This window comes from Aureobasidium melanogenum (assembly GCF_000721775.1).
Source record: "Aureobasidium melanogenum CBS 110374 unplaced genomic scaffold scaffold_30, whole genome shotgun sequence".
NCBI classification, from domain to species: domain Eukaryota; kingdom Fungi; phylum Ascomycota; class Dothideomycetes; order Dothideales; family Saccotheciaceae; genus Aureobasidium; species Aureobasidium melanogenum.
In genome coordinates, this window is record NW_024470082.1 from 123,336 (window position 1) to 151,271 (window position 27,936).

Below are 27,936 nucleotides of genomic sequence, written 5' to 3' on the forward strand. Positions count from 1 at the left end.
ACTTGCTGGCCGCATGGGAGATCCCCGAAGTGTTACATCTTATAGGGATAGTCGACTCAATAATCTCCTTCCGGCCAAACCTCAGCCTAGCAGCTGTAGTAATGCAGAAAAGAACCTCGGAACAGATGAATGTCCAGAGAGAAAATGGGCCAGGAAACCCTTCAGTGGATACGAGATGGATTTCGAAGGCTATCATATGACTATCTATAGGTACTTGAAGCCATGCTATGGTCCTGGGAGTACTTGGCCGCAAACTCATGACGTATCATAGGATCCTTCGCTCTCTACGGACTTCAACACCCAATTTGTATGCGATCATTCAAGCATGCTTTTCCACGTCCAAATAATGGCGTCTCTAGCCAAGAACGCCCCGTTTGTTGATATCAAACTCTCGATGACCCCAGCCTCATACGCTTCAGAGCAATCACCACCCACTACTCCGCTAGAAATTACGTCTCACGCAAAAACGCCGATCGCAGTCTTTACATGGGGAAGTCCTAAGGCCTCGAGCCTGGACATGAGTATGTTATCAAGATCAACCATGAACTTCTCTAGCAATGCAAATGGACACCAGTGGGGAAGGAGAAATATCAATCGACGTTCCATGGAAAGGCTCAAAGGGGTTGCATGCACAAGACTACCGATGGGAAACGTCGCTGTTGAAGTCTTGTGAAAACGATTCCTTCTTGAGTGTACTGGAGTAGATACACAAACATTTGAGAAGCTGTATGCAAGGTCTTGTAAGTTAGGAGAAGTTATGTTGATACTTAAGGACTTCCATTGTCGGGGCTGTGCCGTGACTGTATTACTGGAGAATGGCAGTGTTGGAACACCTCAACTTTCTTTCGCCTTTCTGCGTTGCTCAAAGACTTCGCAAACTCCAAAATAGTCTCTTGGTTCTGTACTCCATTCTCTGTCGTCTCAAACGAACGTGCTGAGTTCGATAGTCTGTCTCTCCGCCCAAGTCCAATCTTGATGACGTTCCAAACTCATCTTCCAACGTCTATTCATCATCTCTTTGAAAGATCCAGACCTTTTGAAGCTATGGGAAGTTAGCATTATCCTTCTCTAACGCAAGCAACAGTCTGTACTCACATCACATACTATCGGAGGCAGTTACAGCATCCTTGATCAAAGCCCAATCAGGATGATGATGCTTCAGATGCTGCTCCACGTCGACCGAGTCGACGTACAACTTGCCACAATCGGGGTAGGGGCAGACAAAGTGGGAGTTGCCATGGTCGGGCAGTTTGGACTCAGCTGTCATGTCGTTGTACTGCTCGCCTTGCCATGGCTGAACAAGACCGCCCGCGGGGATGTTGGGGTCGTAGTTGCTGGTGTAATCTGGAGGGTTGTAGCTACCGGCGAAGTCTTGAGCGTTGTAGTTGTTGTCGAAGTCCTGGGGGTTGTAGATGCCGGCGAGATTCTGAACATTGTAGTCTTTGACCAAGTCCTGATGGTCGTAGGTACCGACGAAGCTCTGAGGATCGGAAGCAGGTTTGTTGTCAGGCAAGTTAGGGGTAAAGCCTGTGTTGTGCATTAATATTGAAGTTCTGGAAGAGTGTCCAACACGTTTGACAGGGCGCCTGTTACCAGCGTAGATTGGTTGATCGAAACCCATCATGGTATCGTGAGCGTTGATTGGGAGAGTAGGAGACTCTCGGGCGGCGTTGACGTGGTCGTCTTCGGAGGCGATGGTAGCGAAAGCTGGACAAGGCATTAATGTTGAAGTTCGTGAGAAGTGTCGAACACGTTTGGAAGGACGCCGAATACCATTGTAGACTGGCTCCTCGAAGCTCATGTTGGTGTCGTCAGAAGTGACTGGTGGGGGAAGAGACTCTTGAGTGGCGTTGACGTGGTCATGCTGGGTGACGGTGGGAGTGAGGCCTGAAGAGGGCATCAATGTCGAGGTTCTGAAGAAATGGCGAGCACGTTTGACGGCGTGTCGATTACCTATGTAGACGGGCTCGTTGTCGTTAATGTGAGCATCGCCGGACGGCGACTGAACGGGCAAGAGCTCGTCGGTGTTGGCGGCATCTCCAGATCCGAAGTTTGCAAAAGGAGACATGGCGCCGAAGATAGTATCAGGGGCATCTGAGAAGGTGACGCGTCGCTTGGGACGAGGGCGAGGATCGGCAGTGGGCTCCTCGATGCGAGTATCCTCGGGGACGGAGAGCGAGTTCTTAGCATGCTGTGGGCTAGGGAGTGCATCTTCGGCACTTTCAGAGATGAACAGCGACTCCTCGGCATTCCCACTGACGCGGCGTGACTCTCCAGATTCTCCAGGGATGAACAGCGAGTCTTCATCTTCAACAGGCTGAACCTCAGCGCCAGAAGCCACAGCAGGAGGCTCAACAAACTGAGTAGAGTGGAAGGCATTCAGAGCCTCGGCCACAGGGTGCTGAGGCGGGTGAGTGGGTCCCTGGTCATTCTCAATAGCAACCAGAAGCTCGCGATGGTCTCTGACGACTGCCCGACCCTCCCCCTCAAGAGCGGCCAGATTATCGTACAGACGTTTCTCGCGCTCGCGCAGGTCGGCCATTATCCTGTGAAACTCTTCGGATGGCATGGTATGACTGCACGCGGTGTGAGTTCGTGTAAGAGGAACGCAATGCAAGTGCCTACTCGATTGTGGTTGGTTCGTCCGAGAGTGTCAGTGAGGATACGAGACAGGTGAGAAGAAGAAAGGTTGAGAACCACGAGCCGCCGAAAGATGGAGCAGCGCGTCGAAGCGGAACTTGTTTTCACTTTCGTGTTGGAAGGTCTCTTTCTTGCAGCCCTTCCAGCACGACTCCGATGTGTTGCAGAAAGACTCCCGACAATCTGTCCCATGACGCGGAAAGAGTCAACATACCCCGAGTGTACATTTTCTCGGCCAAGGGTTCAAAGATACTATCACCTCGAGACATAATCTTCTTGTGTCGCTGTATCAATGTACAGTAATCTACTCTTCTTTGCCTGATGTTGTGGGAAGCCGAGAGTCTGAGACACATCATAACAAAACCACGCGGGTATTTGGATTTGACCTGTTCATGCTTTCCACATGAAGCAGAACCTGTCTTGGTGCTCCATGAAGAGCGTGAAGAATATGGTAATTGAGTTGCATAAAGGTCTGAGACATTTTTCCACGTTTGGCAAAGTACCCATGTCAGACACAGACCAACATTTTGCAGCTTGAGACAATGAAGGTATCAAAGACAATATCTTTGACAGCATGGAATACAGCGAATGTTGCATTCATGACAGTACATGAGGCCATGCCCACGTCCGAGCCTAGGCTATGCGTGCCGGACCGCTTTGCTGATCCAAAGGGACTCCTCTTCTGCTCCCTAAATGAGCCCTATGTCTTCTCTGACTTGACAGAAACTTCCTCCTCTTCCTCTATTGACGACTTGACTTTTGTCTTCGTGCTGTGGCACTGCTACCTTTCTCTCATCAAAGGCAATGGTTTGCAGACTTTCGATGAGCAACTCTCATGAGCCTGTGAGACATGCTGATGGAGACTCAAGCTTGGTGCTTCCTGCTTACAACAGTGGATATTCTCTTCCATTTTCTGCAAGATGTTAGTAATTACTCAATCAGATTATCGATCGATGAATCTTACGATAACCTCGCTTGTTCTGCCCGTACCCAAGGTGAGGGATCTGACTGTGATACCTCGTGTTCGTGATATGTTCGTCTCTGCTAACCTCACTACTGTAACCAATACCCTGATTATTGTCACAGCCGACCTTGAAGCACTGAGGTCTGCCGCGAGAGTTCCAATACACTTGGGCATCAGTGAGAGTGTAGAGTCTCTCAGCGGTCGTGGTGGTGACGGGTGATAGTTTGGGATAGACAGCAGTTCCTGATCTTGCTTCTCCTTTAGTGATGAGAGGGACGGCCAGGGTGGACTCCATGGGGGTTTGTGGTACGCTTGAGGGCTGGAAGACGTATGGTAGGATTGGTCTCTGCTGAGCAGCAGACTGAGTGCATGTCGTTGGCGAGGCTGGAATTGGGCGTTGGCGTGGCTGAGGTCGCGAGGGAGTAGTCTGGAAAGGTGCCAGTGGGTTAAAGGAAGACTGCTGAGTAGCTGTGTAGCTCCGGTTGACTGACGGTGCTGCGTCTCGAGTCCACGCGACGTTTCGCGTAGACCTGGATTATTTTGAGCCACAGGAGATTGACTTCGGCGGGCTCTTGTACCCATGAGCGATCTCAAGGATCGATAACTACGAGGCACATCACTGCGAGGCGGAGTATTATCTCGGCAGAAGAGCGGACTCTCATCACCGACAGGTCCACGCTGAGGCTGAGCTGCTTCAACAGTCTGCTCATACCGTCCATCTGAGAGCTCAAGAGACTCGGCGAGACTGTCATCGGGCGAGACTTGACCCTCGCCAAAGGCAGCGTTTTCTCTCAGGTCATAGCTCTGGGTGGCTACTTGATCAAGGAATGACGGCAAAGATGTGTACTGCGCATAATCACTCTCCGTGGCTGCAGAGGCTGAGTCGTTGCCGTGATCTGCAAATCCATCGTCAAAGTCGATGAGCGCGCTTGATCTGCCTTGGCCTCCTTCATTGGGAGGTCTCGCCTGACCGGAGCTTTGAAATGCTTCCTCCCCTGACTCTGCGCTGTATTGATCTTGCTGGTCTGACTCCGACTGTTGTCGCTGGAGTAGCAGAGGGCGTATAGACACATAACCTGGCGGCACGCCGCTGCGAGGGGGTGTGTCGTGGCGGCAAAACAAGGGGCTCTCATAGCCTTGATCCATGTTGTAGGAATTGGTGCTGTGCAGTAAAGTGGCAAGGATTTGGTAGTGGCGGAGAAGAAAGAAAGTTCGCGACTATGGTGTTGGGAAAGGAGCGAGAAAAACAATGAAACATCGCAGCGACGATTTTCAAGGAGTGTAGGTCGCTAAACCAACACGGAGATTCTTCTCCACTCTACAGCTGCACAGAAAACCAACCTGCATGCCGGAAGACAAAGTGGAGTAGCCATAGTTTATCTCGAATGCAGGGAGGGTGATTTGTCAAATTCTTCATTCTGTTTCGACCCCATAGATCAGCATTGCCCTCAGTGATTGAACACATTGAGGGATTGGAGGTGCTACTGTACTACCCTATCCTCTCAAGCTGTACTACTTGCTTCCAAACTCAAGCTCCCATCATCACAATCTCGTTCCTTCCTGCATTGGGATCGATTGACTTCCCTAGAGTCCCCATCTTGTGCATCTCCATCCTCGCAACGCTTCACTTTTTGACCTAAAGTACCGAGTGGAACTGTCCGTTCTCTGCAGATCATCAATATCTCTCCATTCAACTTATCATATCGCTCAAGAAAGACTGCGTGTGAACATCGCTTGCTTTTGCGGAGGATATTCAAGCGAATGAGGCATCGACCCTGGGGTGCAAAATAACCAGTCGAAATTCTGTGGTTCAGTCAAGCTTATTAAAACGCTCTTGTGGTATCAGACTGGGAACATAGGTGATGAGCAGATAATCAAGACTGTACAATATCGCAGCAAGCGAAAATTTACCCATAGTATCTGCAAAAATGCAAAACTTTTTGTACCTCCCAAACAATGCAGAAAGAGCTCTAATCCTTCTTGAGACCAACTTTTCCAATCCTTCTAAGTCCCCAAACACTGACAAGCAAACTCGCTACAATCAAAGCAACACAAAACCAGAATGCAGCTCTATATCCATGCATTAGTGCTGCTGGAGATGTTTTGTCCTCGTAAGAAGAGTTTGCAGTGACTTGTTGAGCGATAAGCAATGTCAAAGCCATACCAACAGATTTTCCAGTCTGAGAAATGGTGTTGAATACGCCGCCTGCAACTCCTTGCTCGCCAGGTGGAAACATGGATGTAATGAGCAGGTTGGCAACGGTGAACATGCCATCAGCACCGACGGGGTTGAAGAATTGGGCTACAAAGGCGCAACGGAAGTATGACCAGTCGGGGTTGATGATGGCCATCAAGAGCGAAGCGAGAGCGGAAACAATGCTCGTAAGCACGACGATCCAGTCTCCGCGGATGCGATGGACGAGCAGACCGACTCCAATGTTGGCAAGAGCTCCAGAGACGGGAGCAGGCAAGAAGCGAAGAGCAGTGCCCAGAGGTGTGTTGCCTTGAACGTCCTGGAAGAAAAAGTTGGCGTATTGCTCAAAGGCATTGAATGCAGCCCAGACACAAAAAACATTGAAGCAGATGCAAGAGAATCCTTTGTGTTGCCAAAGAGAGTTGGGAATGAGTGCAGGTCGCCCGAGGCGCTCTTGACGTCCGACCCAGAGAACAAAAGCGCCCGGGAGAACGAATGAGAGGACCAGCAGAGTGATGTTGACAGGCTTCTTCATCACTGTCAAGTCGCCGGTCAATGCACTGCAAGGTATGTTAGTAGAGGCGAGTTCTTTCGAAAATATGAAACTCACGAAATGACATAAGACAGCATGGCGAGGAAGCCGCTCGCAAGGATGAGACCGAGCCAATCGATGTCGTTCGCTAATCGAGACCAGATGCGTTGCTTGTGAGCAGCTGGAGTGGGAGGAAGTTGCCACGCAGCCAGAATGAACATGAAAAAGTTGATGATAGCAGCAACATGGAAGCCCCACTGCCAGCCAATAGTTCCAGTAAAGACACCACCCAGGACCATGCCGATACCAAAACCAAAAGGTTGAGCTCCACCCATCATAGCGAAAGTGATGTTTCTCTCCTTACCGGGAGGAAAGACCTCATTGATGAGACTGACGGCGGATGGTAAGCAGAAGGAAGCTGCGATGCCTGAAAAAGAGCGAAAAGCGATGATTTCTGCCGTGTTCCTGGATAGACCGCAAGCCAATGTCATGAAACATTGAAGGAAACAGCCTGACAAGAACATTCGTCTGCTTCCGATAACATCCGAGACCGAGCCACACGCGAGGAGAGTACATCCACAAGCCAAAGAGTATACCGTGACCGGCCTGCGGTACGTCAGCAACTTCAATTACTTGTCTCCTGGAAAGAGTGTCGTGCCAAGCTTACCATAAAACCAGGTTGTCGGGGATATGAAGATCTTGGGCCATGATAGGAATAGCGATAGTAATGACACCAGCAAGAAAAGACGCGATACCAGTACTGAAAGCAATGCAACCCATGACAATCGCATTTTTCCCCTTTTGCGAATTCAATTTGAGATCATCCTGATGGAACTCCAGGCTCCTGACGCGTGTGGCTTGTCGCTGGTCACCCATTGTACTCAGCTCGACAGTCGGATCACCCCAGATGCCGCCGCCAGATGCAATGGCCGCAGCCTGCATCGGGGTGGGCTCGGTCAATGTGAGCGTCGTGGTTCTTGATGTGTCGTCCTTCATGATACAATCGAACGCGATAATTGACAGAGAAACGAACGCGGCGAGACTCTGCAAAAGAACAAAGAAAGTTATTCGAACAAGAACAAACTAGCCCTCAACCAGGAAGTCCATCCGGACGACCCCGGCTCGATTTTCCCCGCTTCCGTCGCCGATCGCGGAGCTAACGGAACGGATCCGCTTGCAGTGGGTGACACCCTGGCTAGATCCTCCTGTCCGTCCCATATTTCGATGAACTCAATTCTACGTTTATTGCGTTATACGCCAGCCCTTCAAGTCCGGAAGGAGACTTCCGCCAGTATCGTCCGTATGGAATTACCAACTTCCGACACAGCGTGGCAGCAGACATCGTTACTGGTCAATTGCTTTCCAGATCTGGTAGAATTCTCCTGCTCCATACTCCGTTCCGCCCGTGTCCGTGAAACTCGTAGAAGATGACAGAGACTCGGTTTGATAGACAGATGTAATGCAGTACAGCGCTGCGTATACTGACCAGTGCGATATTCTAAATTTAGACAAGATGGCACGCCAACGAGTCAGGCAATTATATCGTCTTCGCTTGAACAGCAGATCTGCCAAAATAAAAACGACATCAACCAACCTCACGCTCGTTGTCTTGCACTTTGCTCATGAGGTTTATATGATAGCAGTACTATCGTAATAGAAGCGAGGAAAAGAGGTTTCTGTAAGAGAGTAGCTAAAGAGGAGCTATCTTGAAGTAGTGTAACACTGTAAGAGTGTATGCTCAATGGAAGTGGCTCAGAGGCACCTCCTTCTGCTTGTTGAACCAGGCATACATCTCGTTCACCTTCTTTTCCATGTCCTGGTTCTTTTCCTTGACCTCCTCAAGCTCGGTCTTGGTGTCTTCAAACTCCCACTTGAATTGGATGAGCTCCTCCTTGGTGTCTTTGAGCTCTTTTGTGGCCTCAAAGAGCTCCAACGTGGCCGCAGCGAACTCTTGTCTGGTAACATCGAGCTCCTTCTTGGCCTCAGCAAGCTCGTTGTGGGCGTCTTTGAGCACCATCTTGATACCAGCAAGCTTAAGCTTAGTGTCCTCACACTCCAACTTGATACCTATCACCTCATTCTTGGTGAAATCGTACTCCATCTTGACCTCATCAAGCTCTTCCTTGAGGTCCTTGACCTCCTTCTTGCACTTGAGACCTCTTATTCTGACTTTGTCAAGCTCATTGATCACAGCCATGAGATCTCTGTTGCCATCCTTGAGGTTAAGAAGCCTTTCTCCAAGCTTCTCCATCTCCTCCATAGCTTTGGCATTGAAGCTGTCAGAAGTATCCACGAAGCTCAAGACCATGCATGTGACATTCAACAACTCGTTGGCAACGTTTTGGATAAATTCCATGTTGTACTCCGCAGAGTCTGCGTCGGTAGAATTTTTGGGTCGGATGAGGTCGAGGTAGTTGTGGGTGATGCGCATGCGGAGGGCGTTGGCTTCGGCATCGGAGTCCATCTCGGAGTTGTTGGTGGTTGGCTCCGGGGTAGCAGCGTTCTTGCTTGCGGGCTTCTTCTTCTTTTTCTTCTTGTTCTTTTTGGCGGTGGTCTCTGTGATGGCTGGCTCCTTGGCAGCTGGCTCCTCAGTCAAAGCGATAAACTTGTTGACAACAGGCTCTTCGGGAGTGGTTTTCTTGACAGGAAGCTTTTCGACAGTAGGCTGTTCAAGGATAGGCTTTTCGCCGGCGGTGATCTCGCTGCCCTGAACGGCACGCTGAAAGGTGCATGAGTGAATGAAAAGACAAGCGAAAAGTTACACAAGACTTACAAGACAAGCAGGCGAGAGCCTGAGCTCACGAGTGTTTTTCTTGACTTCGTTGAAGTCTTTGCGCACTTTTTCGGGCTCTTGGTCGTGGTCTAGCTGTTCGAACTCCATGTCGAGCATCAGGCCTTGCAGGCGCTTGATCTCTCTGAGATATGCGGTGGGGTTCTGAGAAAGGTCAATTGAGGCGGTAACAGTGTGTATATCAAGACTTACGTCGACGGGAAGGTTGAGCACGGCGTTGCGGTACTGCTCCTTGAGATCAGGGGACTGATCACCGTCCATGTTCGCTGAGGAAACGAAGATTGAGAGCGCAGCGAGGGTTTGCGCAAGCAACCAAGGTCACCGCGAAAGAAGAGCGCGAGCGAATGGTTATTGACGCGTCGTTCGCTTGACAACGAACTTGCTTGCTCTTCGATGCGCGCGCATTTCAATCTTTCGTCTCAGCCAAGCAATATCAAGACTACCAGCATATGACGCGCAGTTTGCTTTTCCACCACCAAACAAAAGCATCATGGTCATGGAACAGTACCCTCAGGACGATCTAGATCAGGGCTACAGCATTGATCAGAACAAAATGCTCTCCGCCAAAGTCTCGCCGGGGAACTTGGAGCAAGCCGACACTTCTGTCGATTCTGGTCAGCCTCAAACTGCTGCTCCTTTCCAACAGTTCCATCCATCTATTTTGCTCTCTCAACTCCGTGAAAGCGAGCCTCAAGACAGCCCAGGTCACACTCGCGGCGTTGATCAGGTCAACATCGCTCCTGCTGATCCGTCTCCCGAGCAAAGACTCCGTAGTGAGCATTGATTCTGATTCTCCTAGACTCTCAAAGGCAATGAGCAAACCCCCTTCTCCGCAGACGGAAGTCAAATCTCTCTCCAACAAGACGCTCTCTCTCCGACCACAGCTTTTCCTCAAGACGGCTCTGTGCTGCTTGGAATTCCCAACAGACCCGTAAGCTTCCTTGCACCCCTGGTTGCAAGGCCCAGCCTCGCCGATACGGACCTGGCACTGGCCAAGTAAGTGCAACTCAGCCTCTCTCCCCTTCCTGAATCTCTTCTGATAGTGAATAGATCGGGACTTTTGTCAACATGACCCCATCTCGGATCTACAGATACCCACGCAGTCCAGCATGACTGAGCTGCAGAGCTCCCCTAGCCGTGTCCTCCCGATCGGCGAGCTCATCATCTCAAACGCTAAACGCACCTACACTATCTGGATCCACAAGCAACCCAAACCTGACATAATCTCAATTCAAATCACCATGACCAACGTCAATACCACGACCAGCTTCACGAGCTACAGTGGTGTTTCTCGTTGCTCTCCTTCGGAGATTCCCCAGGACTTCAGTAGCTTGCTCCGTGCTCAGGGCATCGAGTTGATGAGTTTGAATGTCGTGGAGGGGAGTTTTGTGGCTGCGGTTGATACGAATAAGGGACGGGAGGTGTTGAGGAAAGGGGCTCTGCATGTTGTTAGATGAAAGCAATTCGATAGATATGAGGTGGGAAGGTCATTCAAAGAGAATGGACACCTCGTTAGAGATTGGGGTTCAGCGTCCACGTCAACACCGAACCCAAGTAGCGCTAGGAAGAGGAAGCTACCCACACAAGCTCCAATGATTATTTTGCGGCGTAAGACATGATCGGTTCGTAGCCTGGCATCAAACATATGTACCCGAGTCTGAGTCTGCACTTGCTGTAGAAGTCTTTTCAAACATCACAATCCCGTCGCGCACAAGGGCAGATTCAGAAGGTCAAGATTGAGAATATGCACAATTGCCACTCGGTGTTGCGGGCCTATCGACCATTCAGGACAGTAATATGAACAAGAAATGTTTTGCACCGTTTGCTGCCACGTAATCAACCATGAACGCGAGCTTTTCTCGTGGTTGCAAGGCGCTCGAGGCTAGTGGAGGTGCTCAGCGATTGCTCTGTCTGAAGGAATGTCTCGAGCTCCCATATTTCGTTCCTAAATCTTGCCGACGCTGTCTCTTTCTATCGTCTCTTACCTGAGTTGGAGACCCAGCTGCAAGCTCAGGCAAAGTCGACGAGTAGCTTTATGAAGCTGAAAAGCGTAACTGCTGCTTTACCTGGCAAGGCCGTCCACGTTCGCTTCTTGTACAGCTGTGGCGATACATCTGGCCAAAACAGGGCGGAAGTGGGCCCTTACGGGGATGATGGCTGCTTTTGCACTGGCGCTCGAGTTGAGCACGACCAAGGATGTAACGGACGATGCTTTTGCAAAGGGCCATGAGCGTCTGGCGAGATCGGGCAGGCTTTGAGCTTGGTCTGGGTAGCAGGTATAAGAAATACCGGATACTCTGTTGATATCATGTTGTGGATATGCAGTAGGTGTCTGAACCAGATCGATGTGCCCTGTGTCAAGGATCGGTCTTGACCACAACAGTATCAATGGCGTTTCGCAACAATTCGGCTTCCTTCATTCGATCTTGCTCCAAGAACCACGACCACAAAGTATGCTTCAATGCTATCGTAGTGGCTGACTTGTTGCCCCAGCACGCCTGGCTCAGGTTGATAGCAGCTTTGAGGAGGGTTTCTGCCGTAGAGACACTACCAGAAGTTGTGACAAGGCCGCTCATAGCGTAGTGACATCTCGCTGATGCTTCTAGAGCATCAATCTCTTGTGCCATCCACTTGTCCTCACCATGCGTTCTTGCTTTGGCACATTTTGAGACGATCGATTGCAAGGGTTCCAGAGCTGCGTGATAATTGCCGATGGAGAAGAGGACTTTGGCTCGAGTGAACTGCCGATGCATATCGCCTAAGCCATTCAGGTAGTTCCCGTTCGGCTGTGACGAAGTAATAGGTGTCGACAGTATGTCTCGGTGAAGCTGAGAGACATATTGCCCCATTCTAAGTGAATGATTCGAAGAGCAGGTAATGTTCAGCCCATCCCAAGCATGTCCAGGGAAAATACCATCGAGTTGGTCGTAACCGCACTTCCAGCCTCGCTGCATGAGCTCTAGTGCTTGTGATGTAGGCAGCCTTTTCAAGCATGCAAACATCGTTGCCCACGGTTGATCACTCTCGTTCTTCTGAGAGGCTCGTATCTCAACCATGGCGCAGATTCTGTCTAACAATACATCGTACATTCGGTGCCAGCCTCTGGTCAAAAGCAGTACAGAGACATCACAGATGGTGTCTATCAACTTTGGATCTCGTTCTTCCAGTAACTGTTCGATGAGCCAAAGAGCATCCGAGACCAGAGCGAAGCCTTGAATGTGGTATCCTCGCTCAATCAGGTCGATCGCTGTAACGCAGCATTTGTAGAAGTTGTTGATTTTGGTAAAACTTGTGGCTGAGACATTACTGACGTACTCTCCCAGCTCGTTGTGGACAAATTGACCATTGTCGTAAGCTCCTCGGAAGTACTTGATGATGTTAAAGAAGAACTTGGCCTTGATGAAGAGCTCGCCGGGATAGGAAGGCGTGGCTGGCAGTGAACTGTTTTGTTCCATGTGTACAAGCTGCAAGAAGTAATACCGAGATGAGTCGTCCATGAGTTCTGCCCATCGTGCATAGGCTTCCATTGGCATCGGGCTTGAGCATGAGGATCCTTCGCTGGAGTCCGAAAGCTGGCCATCATACAGGATGGGATACGATCGGTTCATCTTGCGCATAGGACGATGAAAGATCTCGATATGCTTTGGCTGTGCAGATGCGCTCATCAACTCCTCTGATGATATCCTACCCGCCTTCTTTGCTCTCCGGAGTCGTCGCATAACCTCATTGTGCGAATAAGTCTTGCCGTCAATCAAAAACGTCAATCGATTGTTCGGGATGTGAGAAGCTTGTTGCTCATGTTGTTGCATCACGGCGGCAAGAAATTGGACATCGCTGAGTTTTGCATATCGTCCACGCACCGAGGCTCTAGATCCTGGTGCACAAGCATGGGTTTGCGACATGGTTTGATCCCGATATCCTGGTCGATAGAAATGTCGTTGTGGATGGCGGAAGCTTGGCTGCAGATCCCACGAGAGCGGCAGAATCTGCAGTCAGTCGTCTTTCGTGTACTGTACGTAGAAATGATTTTGTAGTGTTGCGAAGTGATGTATCCTTGCCCGGAGGATACCTGTGACGAGAAACGTGGGAGCCATGCGATTGTTATTTTGATCTCCCCCACTCAGCTCCTTACGTAAATCCTATCTGTAACCAGCGGCAAGAGCGGGTGACATGCAGCGACTTGATTCGAGGAATTATCCTGGCAAAATCGCCTAGACTTTCTGGGGTGCATGAGCTGAAAATGCTGGGGGCGGTCCAGACTCCGGATCTTTGCTGTACGGCGATCTCTCTGGACAAGAACACAAACTGAACATCACGCTGCATTGAGATAGCATCACAAAAAGATTGCACGTCATGGGGAGTGGTCAAGAACTTTTCATTAAGTTGAGCTTCTGCTCAAGGCCATCACCGGGCATGCTTCCTTGCACCCCTGACCACCCATCTCCCCTCCCCGATCAGTGGAACTTGGGGGCGGAGGGCATTTCATGAGCAGCCAACTCCTTGGGAGCCTTGCCCTTCTTGGCGGCCATCTCTTCGATGCCCCTATAACAAGAGATGTCAGTGGTGCATTGATGCAGAGAGATAGGAAGGGCGCACTTCTTCTCGAGAACGGCGGTGCCAGCGATGCTGGGTACAAAGATGACGGCGCCGGCAAGCATGCGGGCGGCAGCGGCGGCGGTCTTGGTGGCAGGCATGTTTGTGTGTTGTTTCTTCTTGGCTGATCAGTTTGAGGGACAGACATGCGCGTAAATTCAGTGCATGCATACAGGAGGAGCTTTGGAGAGGAATTGGTTGATGTGATGTTGATGTTGTGGTTGTGATGAGTCTCGGAAGTGATGTTATGGTTGGTCGCGTCTATCAAAAGGCAGAAAGAACAACACCAGATTGTGGAACCTTCTGGGAGAGCACGGAAAATTGGTTGTTGGTCGCGTGAAACTTGGCAGTGATATTCGTGTTGTTAGATTTCACTCTGCTTCGGCTCCAATACCATACTCATTTACAGTTCACTCCAGTGATGCTGGTTCGGTTGTACCACATCTCGATGCTCTGGATCTTAAGAATATTGTCATGCTTGGGTGGTCCACCACTCCAGCTACCACCATTCGCCCAGTTATTCCTGCGAGATGTAGTCAGTACAATGTCAAACCACCATCAGCAGCCATTGTACTTACCAAACCATGCTTCCAGGCACTTTCGGGACATTCTTGTTCAACTGCCCTACATATTTTCCGTCCACGTAGAACTTGGTCATGCCCTTCAACCAGTCGAATCTATACTCGTGGAAGCCAGCGCTCATGTTCTGAGGAGCTGCCGTGTCGAATGTCGATTCAACAGCTCTGGCGGAGGACTTCTGATTGGTGAGGAAGATCTGGTCTTGGAAAGCCGTGCGGATCTCGATATCTGTCTCTTGCTGGTCGGAATGGTAGAAGAAGAAGCCTTGCCTTTGTTAGCGTCACCTCAAAGCGAAGTTCAATAGCAAGAGCACATACCATTGCACGTCCCAGGCACACTGCTAACCTTCGCTACCGTACGAACGGAAGCATACAGAACATCATTATAAGCGGTCGTAATCTCAGCGCCTTGAATAGGCGACTTGGTCTGACCACCAGGAACTCTCAACTGCAACGGCCGACCTCTCTTCAGAATCACATTGTTGGGCCCGTAGAACTGATCGAAAGGATGTTCGTCGTCGTTGGGATCAGCAGTGATGCCGTAGTCGCTGATAGAAAGGCCTTGTGGAAAATTTGTCCATTTCGCAAAGTCGTATTTGACGTATTGATTGAAGCGGCCAACGCCTGGAAGAGTGATCATGCATGACTTTTTTGCTGTTGCTCGTTCTTCTAGCAGTTCGGTCTCGTTTTGATTTATTGCTGTGGTAGAAGATGCTAGGAAAGCCAGAATGACCAAAAGACCGAATAGTTTTGTCATGGTGAAGTGATTTGCATCAATCCGAGTGTAAAGTATGATGGGAGCTTCCCAGCGAGAGAAGGGGCTGTATATAGCAGAAAACAAGAAGCGAACGTTGGAAGCTTGAACGGCTTTCGCTAGATGAGAATCCTTAACGGTGCAAACCCGTTTCCTCTACTGTTCTGGCAAGCACCCATCTCGGTATACACATTATGGTCATGGTAAAGACATAGTCGGAGGGTGTTTTGGTGGTCTGAGATGAGCAAAGCTAATGAGGAATGCTGGAAGTCGGTATGTTTCGCTGCATGCCTAAGTTTTCATTTTCGCAAGCCGGCTTCGAGGCTCTTGCAACCCTGTCGAAAAGAGCCTTCCTCCTTCTTGCCGTTGCCTTTGAGATTCGTGTTCTCTCTGTAATGCCATCGACTTTTCAGCTCTGGATAAAGGATTGAGAATAAGATTCTGGGATCTCGACTGTAATGTCGATGCCGCTTGTCTCGCTAGAAAAACCTGGACAGCTAATCCGAGCCCAACACCTTAGCTTCGAGACAGATTGTGCTTTCAAATGGACAGCTGCCTTCGACCAAAGCAGACTGCCTTTGTTTGAAGAAAGATTCGAAAAACTCAGGATCGCTATGCTGGTTTGTAGTGACAAGTCACATTGGCAGTCCCTTACAGCGCCACGTCTAGAACTTCTCCGCAAACGGTGAGACAAGCGTGGGGTGCATCTCGATTCGGCAACAACCTGAGCACCATCATCGTCTCCTACGTCGCTGGTCATCGGCCGCCTGTCTTTGATGTGGCAGCCAAGATTCTTTGAGCACCTAGTCTTGCATGGGTATGCCGTGGTTGTAGTGTTGAGCTGGCGACCATGACTTGTTGTCTCCAGTCTCACGGGCGCGTCAAAGCGTGGCTTGAGCTGGCCTGCTGGCATCTGGAGTATGCACTCTTGCCTGGTATCCAGAGCCTTAAGCGCTCATCATGTCTTCTAACTCCTTCTCAGTCGGTCGCTCCTGTTCATTAACCTGCCCAAGCATTTTCTGAAATTGACTCATCTGGTCACCCGGCGTGTGCCAACCAGGAACCAGCCCAGACAATGTCTTCACACCTTTTCCGATAATCTCTTCAGGCTTAGCCCAAGGACCATGTATCGCACCAACCGCAGACCCAATCCCACCCAGCAAACCCCCCAGAGCCAGCGACGACACACCACCAACCAGCGTCCCTGTTAACGCGCCCAGTCCAGCTCCCACACCCGTACCCACGCCTCCTCCAGCAAGCAACCCTTGAAACGCACCAGACCGCAAGTATTTTGCGACTTTTCCGTATGATTGGGCTTCGACACTTTTACTCAAAGCTTCGTTAAGCAGTTTTTGTCGCTCTTCCGGGTCGCCTGCTTGTGCGGCTTTTTGGGTGAGTTCTTTGGCTTGTTTCTCCAGATCGAGGGCTCTGCTGGCGGCTTTTGAGGATTCTTGTTGGCAATCTTGTTCGCTTGGGGCGTCTTTTGTGTTGGACGCGTCGCTGCCAGCGGAAACCATGCTGATCTTCAATGACTTTGGGCTTGCTAAGTGAGCTATGCCGTGGGAATGGAGTGGCCAGGTTCCAGATAACAAAGAGGCTCAAGAAGCAGGTAGGACGGGACAGCTTGTCGTGCCAGTGACGTCTTGCGCGAAGCCTGTTTTGCATCCCTGCAGCTCCACCGCCCCGCATTCCCGACTTCCTGCATGGCGACGTCTTGACTTTCTTTCTCTTCCTCCATCTTGTCATCTTGTCATCCGCGTCGCAAGTCGCTCAGACTCATTTGTCTCTGTTTCGGAGGTGGGCAAGCCCGGTGGTCTTCGGCATTGCAGGACGCCGGTAGTCACGAAGTGGGAATGTGGGCGGCAGACGGATCATCAGTGTTATTCCGTCTCGAAGGGTCCGGGCGAGGGGGATATGCAAAATCCGAGGGCTCATACGGACAAGGTTGGTCGAGATAGAGTTCGTCGCATGGACACTCTTCCTATGCCAGACGTAGTTTGTCTATTCGCGGATATGCTTGTCGACATGAGAATGCCTGGCAACTCGATGCAGATCCCGCAGGCGAAAGAGGCTGTCTGAGTACGTTGTCCACCGCGAATCGAGAAGAAATCGTGATGTCGCTCTCGGAGTAGCAACCAAAAAACCGCATTGATTCGTACAGATGGTCGGCAAGCGGCAAACACTCCACCTCTGGACACTTTATGATGCTGGACTTTGGCGGTCTGCTCGATGTACGTCCTCAACAGGTTCATGGCCTCATGAAGGCTCTGCCATATGCCCACAAGTCAGGTCTACGCACGAAAAATGACCCCATCAACTGAATGTCTGCGTTTGATTCGAAGAGAACACCGAGCGATCCGAAAGCACCGAATCCATATCGGTGAGAAACAATCGAGCGACAAAGCATGTTGAGATAGCTAGCGTCCTGCTGCCCGTGATAGAAGGTGTTCGGATATACCGGATTGTGGTGTAGGCGAGCAAGACTCTGTTGTGTTTGGTAAGGTGAGATATACAGTCCCTAAGAAACCTGTCGCTTGGAGCCACAGAGACCGGTGAACAAATTCCGAGGAGAAGAAGACGTCAAAAACACTGGTAAGAAGGACACAAAGTGAAGCAGTAGTCATATTATTTCGCAAGTTAACAAGCAGTCAAAAAGTCAGGAACTGAATTGCAGCAATATGTGGTGAGTTCTCGCCTGATTCTTCGACCATTCGCTAAATCCTCCAACCAACCACTTCTCTTCCCAAGTCTCCTCCCTCCTTCAGAAGAGTGGGCGACAGCGCTGTGCTGAGACACCTTGGCAGCTCTCTTGGTGACAAAGCGACGGACAGAAGTCATGTCGACGACGGGGCCAGAGGTGAAGGAGAACTCTGGTGGGCAGAAAGAGATGGTAAGGTCTTTGTCGCTGAAACTGGCGTCGGTGAAGCAGAAGATAGCGTCGTTGAAGCAGAAGCACGGCTCAGTCATGGAGTGTGAGTGGACCAGATGGTTGTTTTCAGCATTCGAAGTCGAAAGGAAAGCATTGCCTGGTCCTCGGCCAAGCTCTACTTCCGCGTACTTCTACCAAGGACGTTGGCGATGAATGTCCCTCACGGTCAACGTGTTGTTCTTGAAAGCGCCGAGGACCGTCTTTCGCGAGCAATGGCTGTTGAAGCAGGAAATTTCAAATGACCGCTTTGTCTGCGTGAAGGTCAATTATGTCTCAGAAGGCTGACGAGGAGCCTTTCGACTGATATACTCCATCCGAGATTGTCTTTCCTTTTCAAACTGAGCCGGGAAATGCGTGATGCGCGGTCGGGCAGGCAGCCGCGGGGAAGAGGATATGTTCGTCTTTGCCAAAACAGCTTGAAGACTGTTGTCAAGCATGTACGAAGCAACGAGCTCCAAAGGTCGAGAAAGTTGAGTCGCACAGTCAGCCCAAACCTAGCTTCCTTGGCTAGAATCTTTGTTTTGTCAGTCTCGAAACCCATAACCCAAGGGATCATCCTTGCCTACCTTTTTGTGCACCTTGTCATCCTTGTCGGTGACATGCACAGTAGTCGCGCCACTGAGAGTGACAAGGAGCATGCTGAACATCTCCAAGGTCTGTCTGGCCCTGCTGGAAGATCCCATCGCGCAGCGCGCCAGAAAGTTGGTCAAACTACGTTATCTGGTGGGACCAAAATTGGTACCACGGTTTCCGCCGTGAATATACGGAGTAAGGGTGCTCAGCGTCGGCGCTATAGTCCATGGAAGCAACGGGTCAGGAAATCCTTTGTCTCGTCGTAGGCGAATGAACGCACGTTGTCAAATGCCTCAGCAAATGCACAAGCTTCGGCGAAGATGGAGTTGATATCGGAGTCCATCATGCGGTAAACTCAATGTGACCATCCTAGGCCGAAACAGCTTGAGCACGAGCGTTGGTATGGTCATGGCCGAAGTACTTGTGATGATCGACGGAGGCAAAGCTGACGGTAGTCAGAGCACTCTCAAACATGCCCTCGCTGCGTGAACATCACGCAGTCGTCGAAGCGACAGTAGAGGGCGAAGCAACCGGGAGCGTCGTCAGCAGCGTAGACACAACTCCCAATCAGTCCAACCAATTCGGTCTGAGGAAAAAGCAGTACGGGACACATATGTGAAGATGGCAAAAGCTTACTCCTTCCAGCCTTTGTAGACACTACCCTCCTAAAGTTATTCGATGCGGATCAAGCCGAAAAGCGTAACCGGTCTCGGCGACGTGGGAACCGGTGTCGGTGCTGAAGGCAGGGCCATCCTTGAGAAGAGGCTGACGGAAAGGCGACGAGAAGCCGAAGCCGATAGACTTGACAGGAGAAACGGACATGCTCTTGGTGGAAGGTCCATCAGGGGTCGAAGCGATGTTGAGAAGCTTCATAGCACTGCCCTCGAAGGGACGCAGAGTGATAGAAGAAGAACTGGCGTTGTCATTCCTCTTGAAGACTGAGAAGTCTGCTGTCAATGTTAGCCGATGACCAAGCCGTGATAGGAGTTGTGCAATAAAAGACGTGAAGGGAGGTCGTGGATGTGAAAGAATGTTGAAGGTGGCATAAAAATGAAACGAGAACGTCTTGCTCTTGTGCGCGATGAAGGTTCGATGCGAGCGAGCCGGTTATAAGCCACGAAACACGCGGTGTGCATCCATAAGAACAACTTCTGAGAGCCAGAGTAGCGGGCCAAAAGATTCGAGTCTGAGTGAGAAGGATGAAGCTTTCCAGGATAATGCTTTGTACAAGTCGGCATCTCACGAGCACAGCGTATGTGACCAAGACGAATTGTATCCTCAAGATCGAATCGCCGCTGCGCCCTGAAAGCAGTGCTTGGAGAAGGAAGAGTGCAAGTTAGGCAAGAGCGACGAACGAGATCATGAGACGATGTGCGGACATGAACGACTTGCAGAAAAGCGCCGCGTTGTCAGCTAGTAGGTGGGTGGATGAGAGAGAATAAAAAGATCTCTTGGAGATCAGTCTGCCGCTGAGCGCTGTGACAAGTGTATGAAAGAGCAAGAGTGCCGATGGGGGAGAAGCAAAGAACGAAAGCATGAAGAGATTTTGGGTGGTGAACAACACGCAGAAGCGCGCAGCGTTGTTCAACAGCAAGTGGGTGGACGAGGAAGAACAAAGAGATCTTTGGACAAGACACGTACCTTTGGTGCCATGGCGCGCACATCACCCTCCTCTGGGAGGGAGAGGTGGAGAGAGGTGCGGCCGGAGAGGCAGTAAAGTGGATTGCTCACAATGGAGATAGAGTCGACGTTTGGTGACCTGTGGTTGATGAGGAAGAAAGTCAAGAGAAAAAGCGGAAGAGCAAAGCTTGCGACTTTGAAGCTGGCATGGCACAAGTCACTTGATACCACTCTTACGCTACTTATGATACAATCACTTTTGCACCCACCAACTCACTCTACGTATGCTTGATAATAGCCCTCTGTCATATTGGATAGCATAGTGGCGCTTTGATTCTCGTTTCACTGGTAGTCGGCGACTTCCTCGACAGCGAGATCCTCGCGACACTTGGGCTTGTCGGTAGGCTCGAAGTCTGCGGAACTCATCATCAGGAGATTGCTAACGGAGTGCAGAAGAGTCAATCTTTCTCTTAGACATCATCATTCCTTCCAGGCTGCTTCTAATTGGTGTTTCTGTTCTGCATTGTGATTGTTGCTGTGAAGGAGGTGATGTGGACGAGAGATCAAGTACTTCGAGATTGTGAGAGAAAGGATTGTCTGATTCACGGCGAAATATTGGTGGTGTCTTTCTAGAATGTAAGTTGGACTTTGTTGGGAAAAACGAACATTGCATTCGCTGGTATCATAGCATATCACTGGAAGTCGTCGCATCATGAATTGAGTGTTACAGAAGTTGGTTTGAGTGCAGCGCTATGCGCAGTCGCCCAGCAATGAAGTTCCTCCTTTATACCCTCTCCTATCTTGATTTAATCTGCATTGATTCCTTGTCTTCTGTCGTATGATCCTCTCTCTCACGGCAATGACAGGTTAGTAAACTAGTAGCAGTCAGAGAGAATCTTTCCATGGAAGAACAGGTAGTCTCACGTCTCAAGCATCAGTCTTGTTGTCTCTCATCGTGTGGCATATCATGGTAGAACTTTCACTTCTTCTTGTTGAAGTAGGCGTTTGCCTGTTCGCCGTTGATAAACATGTTGCCCTTGCGGAAACGAGCCTTGGGTTTGGTGGTCTCGTCGGCGTTGTTGTCTTCAGGCATGGTGTCTGTGGTGGCTTGAGAGGAGCTGATGAATGTCAGGATGTGTACTCTTGTGGTCAAGTGTTGTCTCCTTACTTCTCGACAGGGGTTTGGTCGTTGCTCTTGCTGGTGATGATTTCCTCGTCCTTGACGCTGAGTAGAGGTTATTACTCTGATGGTGCTCGTGGGCGTAGAGACAGGGGCGCCTTGGTACGTACGTCTTGTCAGCGGTCTCGTTCTTGACCTCCTTGTTGGCCTTGGTATCTTGTGTGGTATTGTCTGCGTGGGATGCCATGGTGCTGCAGGGTAAAGATTCTATTGTGCGGTCGAGGTAGAGAACAAAAGGCTGTATGTTTAGTGAAGAGCGAGGAAGTCTGGAAGACGCGACTTTGATAGTCGACCACACGTCCAACCAATATTCCGTCCATCAACGACCACTACCAATCGCCTTGGCACCACTCGACCACCACCCACGATTGATATCAAAGGTGTCTCTCATCTCTCTGCTCTCTTCTCTCTGTTTCCTACCCCCAGCTGCCTCAAGACATCTATCCTCAAGCAAGATGTCTTCCGACCAGCTCACCCCCGAGCAGCTTCAACTGGCTCGCGAGCAGATTCAACTCATCCGCGACCAGCGTTCGCTCGGCATGCCCTTCCTCAACGAAGACCTGCCATTCCTGGCTGAGTTCAACAGCCATCCCTTTGTCAGCGTTGAAAGGGTCGTTGACATCCTCGAGGAAGAGTAAGTTCTTCGTTGCGCTTTTATCATAGACTATTGCTGATTGAACGCTTACAGAAACAGCGGCACCACCAGCGCCGCTGCTGAGGATATGCTCGCAGCTGAGCATGATATGGGTGCTTCCAATACTCTTGAGATCAGCTTTGAAGAGCCCGGCGCTGGATACGGTCCTTCGTGAGTGCTTTTTTGCTGGCATGCAGTTGGATGTTGCTGGATTCAAGGCTAATGAAAACAGTACCACCTCCACCGCTGCTGGTACCGAGACTGTCCCTGACATGGACATGTTCGATGCCCCTGAAGTCGGTGCCGATGACCCCTTTCCCAACCTTGCTACCGCGTAAGTTTTTTTGCTTATTCACATCCATCCATGACTGGACATGGGCTGACGAGAACAGTACCCACGCTAGCACCTCTTCTTCGGCCGCTACTCCCACCACCACCACCACCACCACTACCGCTCCTCCCGACGCCAATGCCTTCAAGAAGTCGTGCAAGATTTGCGCTAGCCGTAAGATCAAGTGCGAGATCATCGCCGGCAGCAACCCACGTCTTTGCAAGTATTGCCAGGAGAAGGGTCTCACCTGTGAGTTCGAGCTCAAGAAGTCTCGCCAGCAGGCACAGTCTTGAGTGCTTGGACAACAGTTGAAGGAGAAGGAAGAGGAAGATTGAAGATGGAGCATGCAAAGATACTCAACAAAGAGCCCCCTGAGATGAGTAGAACAAAAGCATACCACAGACTACACTCTTTATGAACAACCAGACCCATCAAACTCTCAAACCCAATTATACGTCTTCGCAAACGGCTCATTCCTATCCCACCTCTCCTCCCCGGTACCCCAAAACCCCCTTGTCGCTCTCTTCCAAAGCATAACCTGCCACAAGTCCTGTCTAGGCATTTTGATAGCATCCAATCCAAACCTCGTTACTTGGTCAAACCACATATCATCGCTATGGATGCGTTGGAACCATTCTTGTAGGATAGGGTATAATCGACGCGGTTGATCAAAGTCGGAAGCATTGATAGAGGGCATGATTGAGGATTGATCGTTCGCAAGTTGAACGAACCATTGATCCCAGTTTTCCTCGAAGAAGGCGCCGAAGGGCATGGCGATGTCTTGATCTGTCTGGTATCTAAGGCTGATGGGTGGGATACTGATATGCATAGCCCGCGGCAAACCCCCAAAGATATATTGTTCAAAACAGCAACCTTGTTCATTGCACCTCGTTCCGCGAATCCAAGGTTCGCGAGGCTGAACAAAAGGGGTAGGGTCTTCGAAGTAGGCGTTACAAAACGCGTGCACGAATTCGTGGAGGATAGTCGAGGCTAGCATGAGTGTGATGCGGAAGTGTGCTGAGTTCATGTCGATATGCTCGCGCTTGTGGGCGGGCACGCGGAACATACGCTGCACTTCTTGGAACCAGTTGATATTGTTTGCTTGGCCGGTAGAGTGGAGTCTGCTCATCTCGATCAGCCACCAGAGGTATCGGGTGCAGATTTCGACGACGCTGCATCGTGTATCTCTGGGAAGGAGTTAGCTCTTGAGTTTCAGAGAAGCGGAAGTAACACTCACGGTCTTGCCGCTTGTATAAACCAATTGTTCGAATTCCATTGAGGCCGAGTATGTCCATAAGCATCGTAGGTAGGACCCATATCTCTAAAGCTGAAGTACATGTAAAATTGCATATCCCAGATCTGCTGAAATGTGTCGCGTTGCTGTGCTTCGGTAAGCGTGGTTGGGATGTCCATAATCTTGCAAGTAAGTTTGGTGTCAAGGTCAACCACAGTCTGCATGGACGCTTCTCCCTGGCCGAGAGCGTAGAAATAGTTCAACGTCGCTGGGTCGTCCATGACAGCCGACGCAAGGTTCAAGGCTGGCTGTAGCAAAGCGAACATCTCATCAGAGATGCCATGCCACATTTGACGTCCAAAGACAGGATGCGTTCTCTGAGCAGGATCCCATGTTGGATTTCGATAAGCATTGCCATACAGTCTTCCCATCGGGCCATAAGTTATAGTATCAGTCGGGTGTATATTGTTGATAAAACCAGCCGCGTTCAAGATCTTCAACCCATACTTCTCAAGGATTGGGTGATAATCTGGTATCTCGCTGGGAGGTCCCATGGAGTACATCTTTGGCCAGTCGCCATCGAAGCGTCGACCCATGCCTGTGGGATCGTTGTCGTTGAGTTCACGAACCTCGAAATGGGTCTTGTCGTCGCTTAATCTGACGGTGTACTTGTCGCGCATATCGGACCAGTACTCCATAGTGATATTGCCATGTTCGTCCACTTTATGTGGTGGCTCTGGAGGAAAGGGGACATTATAGCCTCGCGGGCGGTCGGGCTCTTGCGTGGGGATGTCGCCATCGGGAGGATTGGGGTGTGACATGTTGTTAGCTGCAGAATGTACGTGTATGAGTTTTCCAAGCGGCGATCGTGAGATGCGGTCCTGCTCGTCAATAGTGAATTGGCCATTGAGAATGGACTCGACCGTATGCGGAGACGAGGAGACAAAGGAAGGAAAGGCCTCTTGATGCGACTTGAGGCTATGACTTTTTCGAATATGTACAAAGAAACTATCAGACGAACACTTTATTTTCCTTTGTGCTGGTCATCGTACGCTTTCGCGGTCAGCATGGAACATAATGATTGACAAATCGAACAATGGCCGCTTTGCTGCAACACCTAGCGAATCTCTGATCACGTCTTAAAGACTCTCGACAATCATATCAAGAAACCACGATGTATAAGCGGTCCATGCAAAGGCAGTCGTTCGTGGCTAGCATTGTATTATCATGATGCTCTTGTGCTGCTGTCCCTCATATTGACTAGCCTGACCTCGGAAGCAAGCGTGCTAAGTCGATCCAGTTCGAGAATAGTTTCGAGCGAAGATATGAAAGATATTTGAAACCATGTCGGTGAGAATTGTTGGTCGTTCAAACTCAAGTCTTTTGGTATAATCACTCCAGCAAGGCTTTTTCCATGGATGCGCGCGATGCAGCGTCTTTCGAGTGCGGTGTGTCGTTAGATTGGTTTCTCTTCGGAGAAAGAGAAAACGTCCCGTGCGGAATGATTGACGCTCGATTTTTTCAAGGCTTCTTGACAAAACCAGGGTTCTGTTCCAGAGTCTGACCGATGAAGCCACGAAGAGCAGCCCATCTGTTGGCAGAACCGCTGGCATCAGGGGCAGCCTGAGTAGGCACACTCATGCTTGCCAAATTCTTTCCGAATCTCTCCTTCTCACTCTCCTCCATCTTTTGCTTCCTCTTCATAGCACCGGGTCGTGATTTGAGCGTCTTCAACTTCATCTTTCCATCTGCAGGTTTTGCCTTTCTCACTCTGACCATCTTGCTGAGTTCGCCGAGTGCACCGTCCAGACCGTCTTCCTTGTTATCCTCGTCAATTCCTTCCCATTCGTCATCACTGTTCTCTTCCAGCTCTGGCAAAGCATCGGCAAGCGAGTCCAAAGCGGTGTTCAGCTTCTTGCCCGGACGGCGGCGTTTCAAAGGCTTCTTGTGTGACTTTTCGATGCGGGAGATGAGTGAATCGTGTTTCAGTGCTCGCTTCCCGGCTTTTGTGTTTGCTGATGAGGTTTTGACGTCGGGAGCTGTGGTTGCAGGGCGCGAGGCTGCGGCGACTTTGGCACGCATTGTTGTGCGTTTTTTGCCATTGGTGGGTGCCTGTGGCACGTCAGAAGCTGCTCACCGACATCGATACACGTCGCATACCATTCTGATAAGATTTGGTGTTTTATATAGCACTGGAGAGGCTTTTCAGGGGTCAAGGGGTGTATGTAGAAATGTGCTCTGAATGTGGAAGTCGCGACCGCAAAAGTCGTCGTCTCGGTCGCGACTTCTCAAAAATCTCCAACATTGATGGGCCTGGTCTGTGCTCGAGACCGCCTCGGCCCGCCAGCAACGACATGTCATGACAAGTCCATCAGTATCTGGAAGGCATTAAACATTTGATAAACAGATCGCTATAGTGAAATACCATTACTAGCACTTCCAAGCTGTTTTGTTCCAACTTCTCTGATAATGCCAGTTCCACAGAAAGTCCCTCGAGGACGTTTTCGGTGGATTCTGCATTCCTTGGAAGCTGTTAGCCCAGCCACCCTGGCTGTGATTTTGGGCACCTCGAACATAGTGGTCAAAGGCTCGTAAAGACTTAGACCTACAAGCATTTCTTCAAAAACACCCTCACGACTATGCTCCGTTGCAGGAAGTTCTCTCTTTTCACAAGTTTCCGTGAGTGATAACGTTTGCGTGGTCGTCTGGTCGACGTTCATAGCAATCTGTGGGAAGTGCTCAAGGAATCACGGCTGGACTCGACCAGTCCGTTTGCGGCATGACACTCTACGACAATCTAATACCCAATCGTTCTGTGAATGATACCCTTTCCAAAATGTCGGAGCTGTTGCGGTCGTACTTCAAACATTGTTTATACAGAACTCGAGCCACCATCACCCTGGTCATCCCAGACTGGACAAAGTCTCTCTTTAATTCAACTGCGCATATATACCATACCGAATTGTCCTTAGCGAGCAAAAGAAACCCTCGTCCGAAAGTCGAGTAGTCTGCATACCCGGGTTGGGGCTTTTGTCGACCACTGCCAAGCCATATGCTCGGCCACGCAAAACATTGATACTCTCGTTATTCGTTACTGCACTGCCTCCTAGCATCAATTCCAGTTGAGCGAGATCATTCTTCCTCTCGAGGCGTCCCCTGGAGGCACTGTTACAGGTCTTTGAGACTCTCGTTATCCAATCACCACTGCTAAACCATCACGTCACAACCAATACCATCAACATGTCCACCAACCGCTACCTCGACTACCAGAAGGAGCGCATGAGATTTATAAAGTTCAACCGCCTTGCTCATCCTCCTAAGCTCACCATCAACGACCTTCCGAACATCTTCCTCGCAAACATTCTCAGCCATGCGCTTCCAGACCACCGCGACGGTTTCATCCCCTGCATCATGAACACCGCCAAGATGTTCAAGAAAACCTCCACTGCTCGTCCTTGCCCTAGATACCTCACTGTCAACAAGAGGTTCTCTCGCATTGGAAAGCAAGTCTGGTTGCAGACTGACTTTAGTCACGTCTACATTAACTCCTGGGCCACGCTGCACAGGGGCTTGATCGCCTCGGCCAGCGAGATGTCTTTCGTCATTCTGAGCCTGGAAATCCGCCGTGGTGATCGTGCTCTCAACCAGAAGCTCGTCCCATCTGCTCTTGGTGCAAAGCTGCGTGAGCTTCTTCACGAGATGAAGAATTTGGAGGTGCTGATGGTCAGAGTCTGGCACGGGATCGGCAGCCTGGCTCCTGTCTCCGAGATCATCATGAACAATTTCTCTTCAGTTAGAGTCAAGCAGGCAGTCAACATTGCCAGTATTCTCTCGCTTGAGGGAGGAGTCGACCATGATAGAGGTTGCCCCGGCTTGCTGTCTAACTACTACATCAAGCACTTCATGTCGCACCTTCTCCGTGAGTGACCCTCGACTCGCAATGTGATGGATCTGGTTAACATACTTGATAGGCCTACCCCTAAGGGAGATCCCCAAGCCCACCACTGTATATCTCGATGAATCTGAGCCTCTGCTCAGGATCCCCATCTGGCGTGGTTGTGCTGCAACCCGCGAAAGCCACGAGGGCTCTTGGATGCCTCCCATCTTCGAGAAGCAGACCAAGGAGAAGCAGGAGGCTCGTACCACTGAAGAGGACGAGGCTTTGACTCAGCTGCTCAAGGAACGTATGAAGAACGTCCCATGGGTCAAGGATGCTGTTCGTGCTCGTAAGAGACAGCAGAAGGCTCAGAAGAAGAAGAGTGCAGACGAAGAGAAGGGCGAGGAGAAGAAGGAAGTCATGGGCGACGAGAAGGCCGAGGAGGTTTGAAAGAGTGTACATCCCAACAGCAATCTTGCTGTTTTTTTACTGCATCAAAATGCAAAGTGTAT

General features: G+C 50.3%; 15 protein-coding genes across 15 annotated transcripts; 4 read left to right on the forward strand and 11 right to left on the reverse strand.

Moving 5' to 3' along the window:
• Positions 1-1,096: 1,096 nt before the first annotated feature.
• Positions 1,097-2,569, reverse strand: M437DRAFT_69786 (uncharacterized protein; the record flags this gene model as incomplete). The annotated part of the gene is made up of 1 exon (XM_041025345.1): positions 1,097-2,569. One exon carries the CDS (start codon positions 2,567-2,569, stop codon positions 1,097-1,099), a length of 1,473 nt encoding a protein of 490 aa, XP_040875657.1.
• A 904-nt stretch (positions 2,570-3,473) lies between these two features.
• Positions 3,474-4,750, reverse strand: M437DRAFT_69787 (uncharacterized protein; the record flags this gene model as incomplete). The annotated part of the gene is made up of 3 exons (XM_041025346.1): positions 3,474-3,493; positions 3,529-3,553; positions 3,605-4,750. 3 exons carry the CDS (start codon positions 4,748-4,750, stop codon positions 3,474-3,476), a joined length of 1,191 nt encoding a protein of 396 aa, XP_040875658.1.
• Positions 4,751-5,574: 824 nt separating this feature from the next.
• Positions 5,575-7,206, reverse strand: M437DRAFT_58928 (uncharacterized protein; the record flags this gene model as incomplete). The annotated part of the gene is made up of 3 exons (XM_041023486.1): positions 5,575-6,358; positions 6,409-6,936; positions 6,998-7,206. 3 exons carry the CDS (start codon positions 7,204-7,206, stop codon positions 5,575-5,577), a joined length of 1,521 nt encoding a protein of 506 aa, XP_040875659.1.
• An 862-nt stretch (positions 7,207-8,068) lies between these two features.
• On the reverse strand, positions 8,069-9,382 carry M437DRAFT_88407 (uncharacterized protein; the record flags this gene model as incomplete). The annotated part of the gene is made up of 3 exons (XM_041028819.1): positions 8,069-9,049; positions 9,104-9,265; positions 9,314-9,382. 3 exons carry the CDS (start codon positions 9,380-9,382, stop codon positions 8,069-8,071), a joined length of 1,212 nt encoding a protein of 403 aa, XP_040875660.1.
• A 229-nt stretch (positions 9,383-9,611) lies between these two features.
• M437DRAFT_69790 (uncharacterized protein) lies at positions 9,612-10,578 on the forward strand (the record flags this gene model as incomplete). Its single annotated transcript, XM_041025347.1, has 3 exons — positions 9,612-9,894; positions 9,931-10,117; positions 10,230-10,578. The coding sequence occupies 3 exons, from the start codon at positions 9,612-9,614 to the stop codon at positions 10,576-10,578; spliced, it is 819 nt and encodes a 272-aa protein (XP_040875661.1).
• Positions 10,579-11,183: 605 nt separating this feature from the next.
• On the reverse strand, positions 11,184-13,023 carry M437DRAFT_69791 (uncharacterized protein; the record flags this gene model as incomplete). Its single annotated transcript, XM_041025348.1, has 2 exons — positions 11,184-11,490; positions 11,603-13,023. The coding sequence occupies 2 exons, from the start codon at positions 13,021-13,023 to the stop codon at positions 11,184-11,186; spliced, it is 1,728 nt and encodes a 575-aa protein (XP_040875662.1).
• Positions 13,024-13,575: 552 nt separating this feature from the next.
• On the reverse strand, positions 13,576-13,815 carry M437DRAFT_88410 (uncharacterized protein; the record flags this gene model as incomplete). Its single annotated transcript, XM_041028820.1, has 2 exons — positions 13,576-13,663; positions 13,718-13,815. 2 exons carry the CDS (start codon positions 13,813-13,815, stop codon positions 13,576-13,578), a joined length of 186 nt encoding a protein of 61 aa, XP_040875663.1.
• Positions 13,816-14,113: 298 nt separating this feature from the next.
• M437DRAFT_58976 (concanavalin A-like lectin/glucanase) lies at positions 14,114-14,932 on the reverse strand (the record flags this gene model as incomplete). Its single annotated transcript, XM_041023496.1, has 3 exons — positions 14,114-14,237; positions 14,293-14,557; positions 14,611-14,932. 3 exons carry the CDS (start codon positions 14,930-14,932, stop codon positions 14,114-14,116), a joined length of 711 nt encoding a protein of 236 aa, XP_040875664.1.
• Positions 14,933-15,993: 1,061 nt separating this feature from the next.
• On the reverse strand, positions 15,994-16,563 carry M437DRAFT_58885 (uncharacterized protein; the record flags this gene model as incomplete). Its single annotated transcript, XM_041023471.1, has 1 exon — positions 15,994-16,563. One exon carries the CDS (start codon positions 16,561-16,563, stop codon positions 15,994-15,996), a length of 570 nt encoding a protein of 189 aa, XP_040875665.1.
• Positions 16,564-17,724: 1,161 nt separating this feature from the next.
• Positions 17,725-19,490, forward strand: M437DRAFT_69794 (uncharacterized protein; the record flags this gene model as incomplete). The annotated part of the gene is made up of 5 exons (XM_041025349.1): positions 17,725-17,729; positions 17,851-18,018; positions 18,295-18,810; positions 19,008-19,148; positions 19,220-19,490. 5 exons carry the CDS (start codon positions 17,725-17,727, stop codon positions 19,488-19,490), a joined length of 1,101 nt encoding a protein of 366 aa, XP_040875666.1.
• Positions 19,491-21,147: 1,657 nt separating this feature from the next.
• M437DRAFT_88414 (uncharacterized protein) lies at positions 21,148-21,535 on the reverse strand (the record flags this gene model as incomplete). Its single annotated transcript, XM_041028821.1, has 3 exons — positions 21,148-21,286; positions 21,337-21,393; positions 21,459-21,535. The coding sequence occupies 3 exons, from the start codon at positions 21,533-21,535 to the stop codon at positions 21,148-21,150; spliced, it is 273 nt and encodes a 90-aa protein (XP_040875667.1).
• A 268-nt stretch (positions 21,536-21,803) lies between these two features.
• Positions 21,804-22,606, forward strand: M437DRAFT_88415 (uncharacterized protein; the record flags this gene model as incomplete). Its single annotated transcript, XM_041028822.1, has 4 exons — positions 21,804-21,982; positions 22,037-22,153; positions 22,215-22,316; positions 22,375-22,606. The coding sequence occupies 4 exons, from the start codon at positions 21,804-21,806 to the stop codon at positions 22,604-22,606; spliced, it is 630 nt and encodes a 209-aa protein (XP_040875668.1).
• A 146-nt stretch (positions 22,607-22,752) lies between these two features.
• Positions 22,753-24,143, reverse strand: M437DRAFT_58978 (uncharacterized protein; the record flags this gene model as incomplete). The annotated part of the gene is made up of 3 exons (XM_041023497.1): positions 22,753-23,500; positions 23,551-23,922; positions 23,968-24,143. The coding sequence occupies 3 exons, from the start codon at positions 24,141-24,143 to the stop codon at positions 22,753-22,755; spliced, it is 1,296 nt and encodes a 431-aa protein (XP_040875669.1).
• A 925-nt stretch (positions 24,144-25,068) lies between these two features.
• Positions 25,069-25,662, reverse strand: M437DRAFT_58908 (uncharacterized protein; the record flags this gene model as incomplete). Its single annotated transcript, XM_041023481.1, has 2 exons — positions 25,069-25,295; positions 25,359-25,662. Coding segments are annotated over 2 exons (531 nt in total), but the record flags the coding sequence as incomplete, so codon positions are not given.
• Positions 25,663-26,787: 1,125 nt separating this feature from the next.
• M437DRAFT_88418 (uncharacterized protein) lies at positions 26,788-27,874 on the forward strand (the record flags this gene model as incomplete). Its single annotated transcript, XM_041028823.1, has 2 exons — positions 26,788-27,466; positions 27,519-27,874. 2 exons carry the CDS (start codon positions 26,788-26,790, stop codon positions 27,872-27,874), a joined length of 1,035 nt encoding a protein of 344 aa, XP_040875671.1.
• Positions 27,875-27,936: the final 62 nt, after the last annotated feature.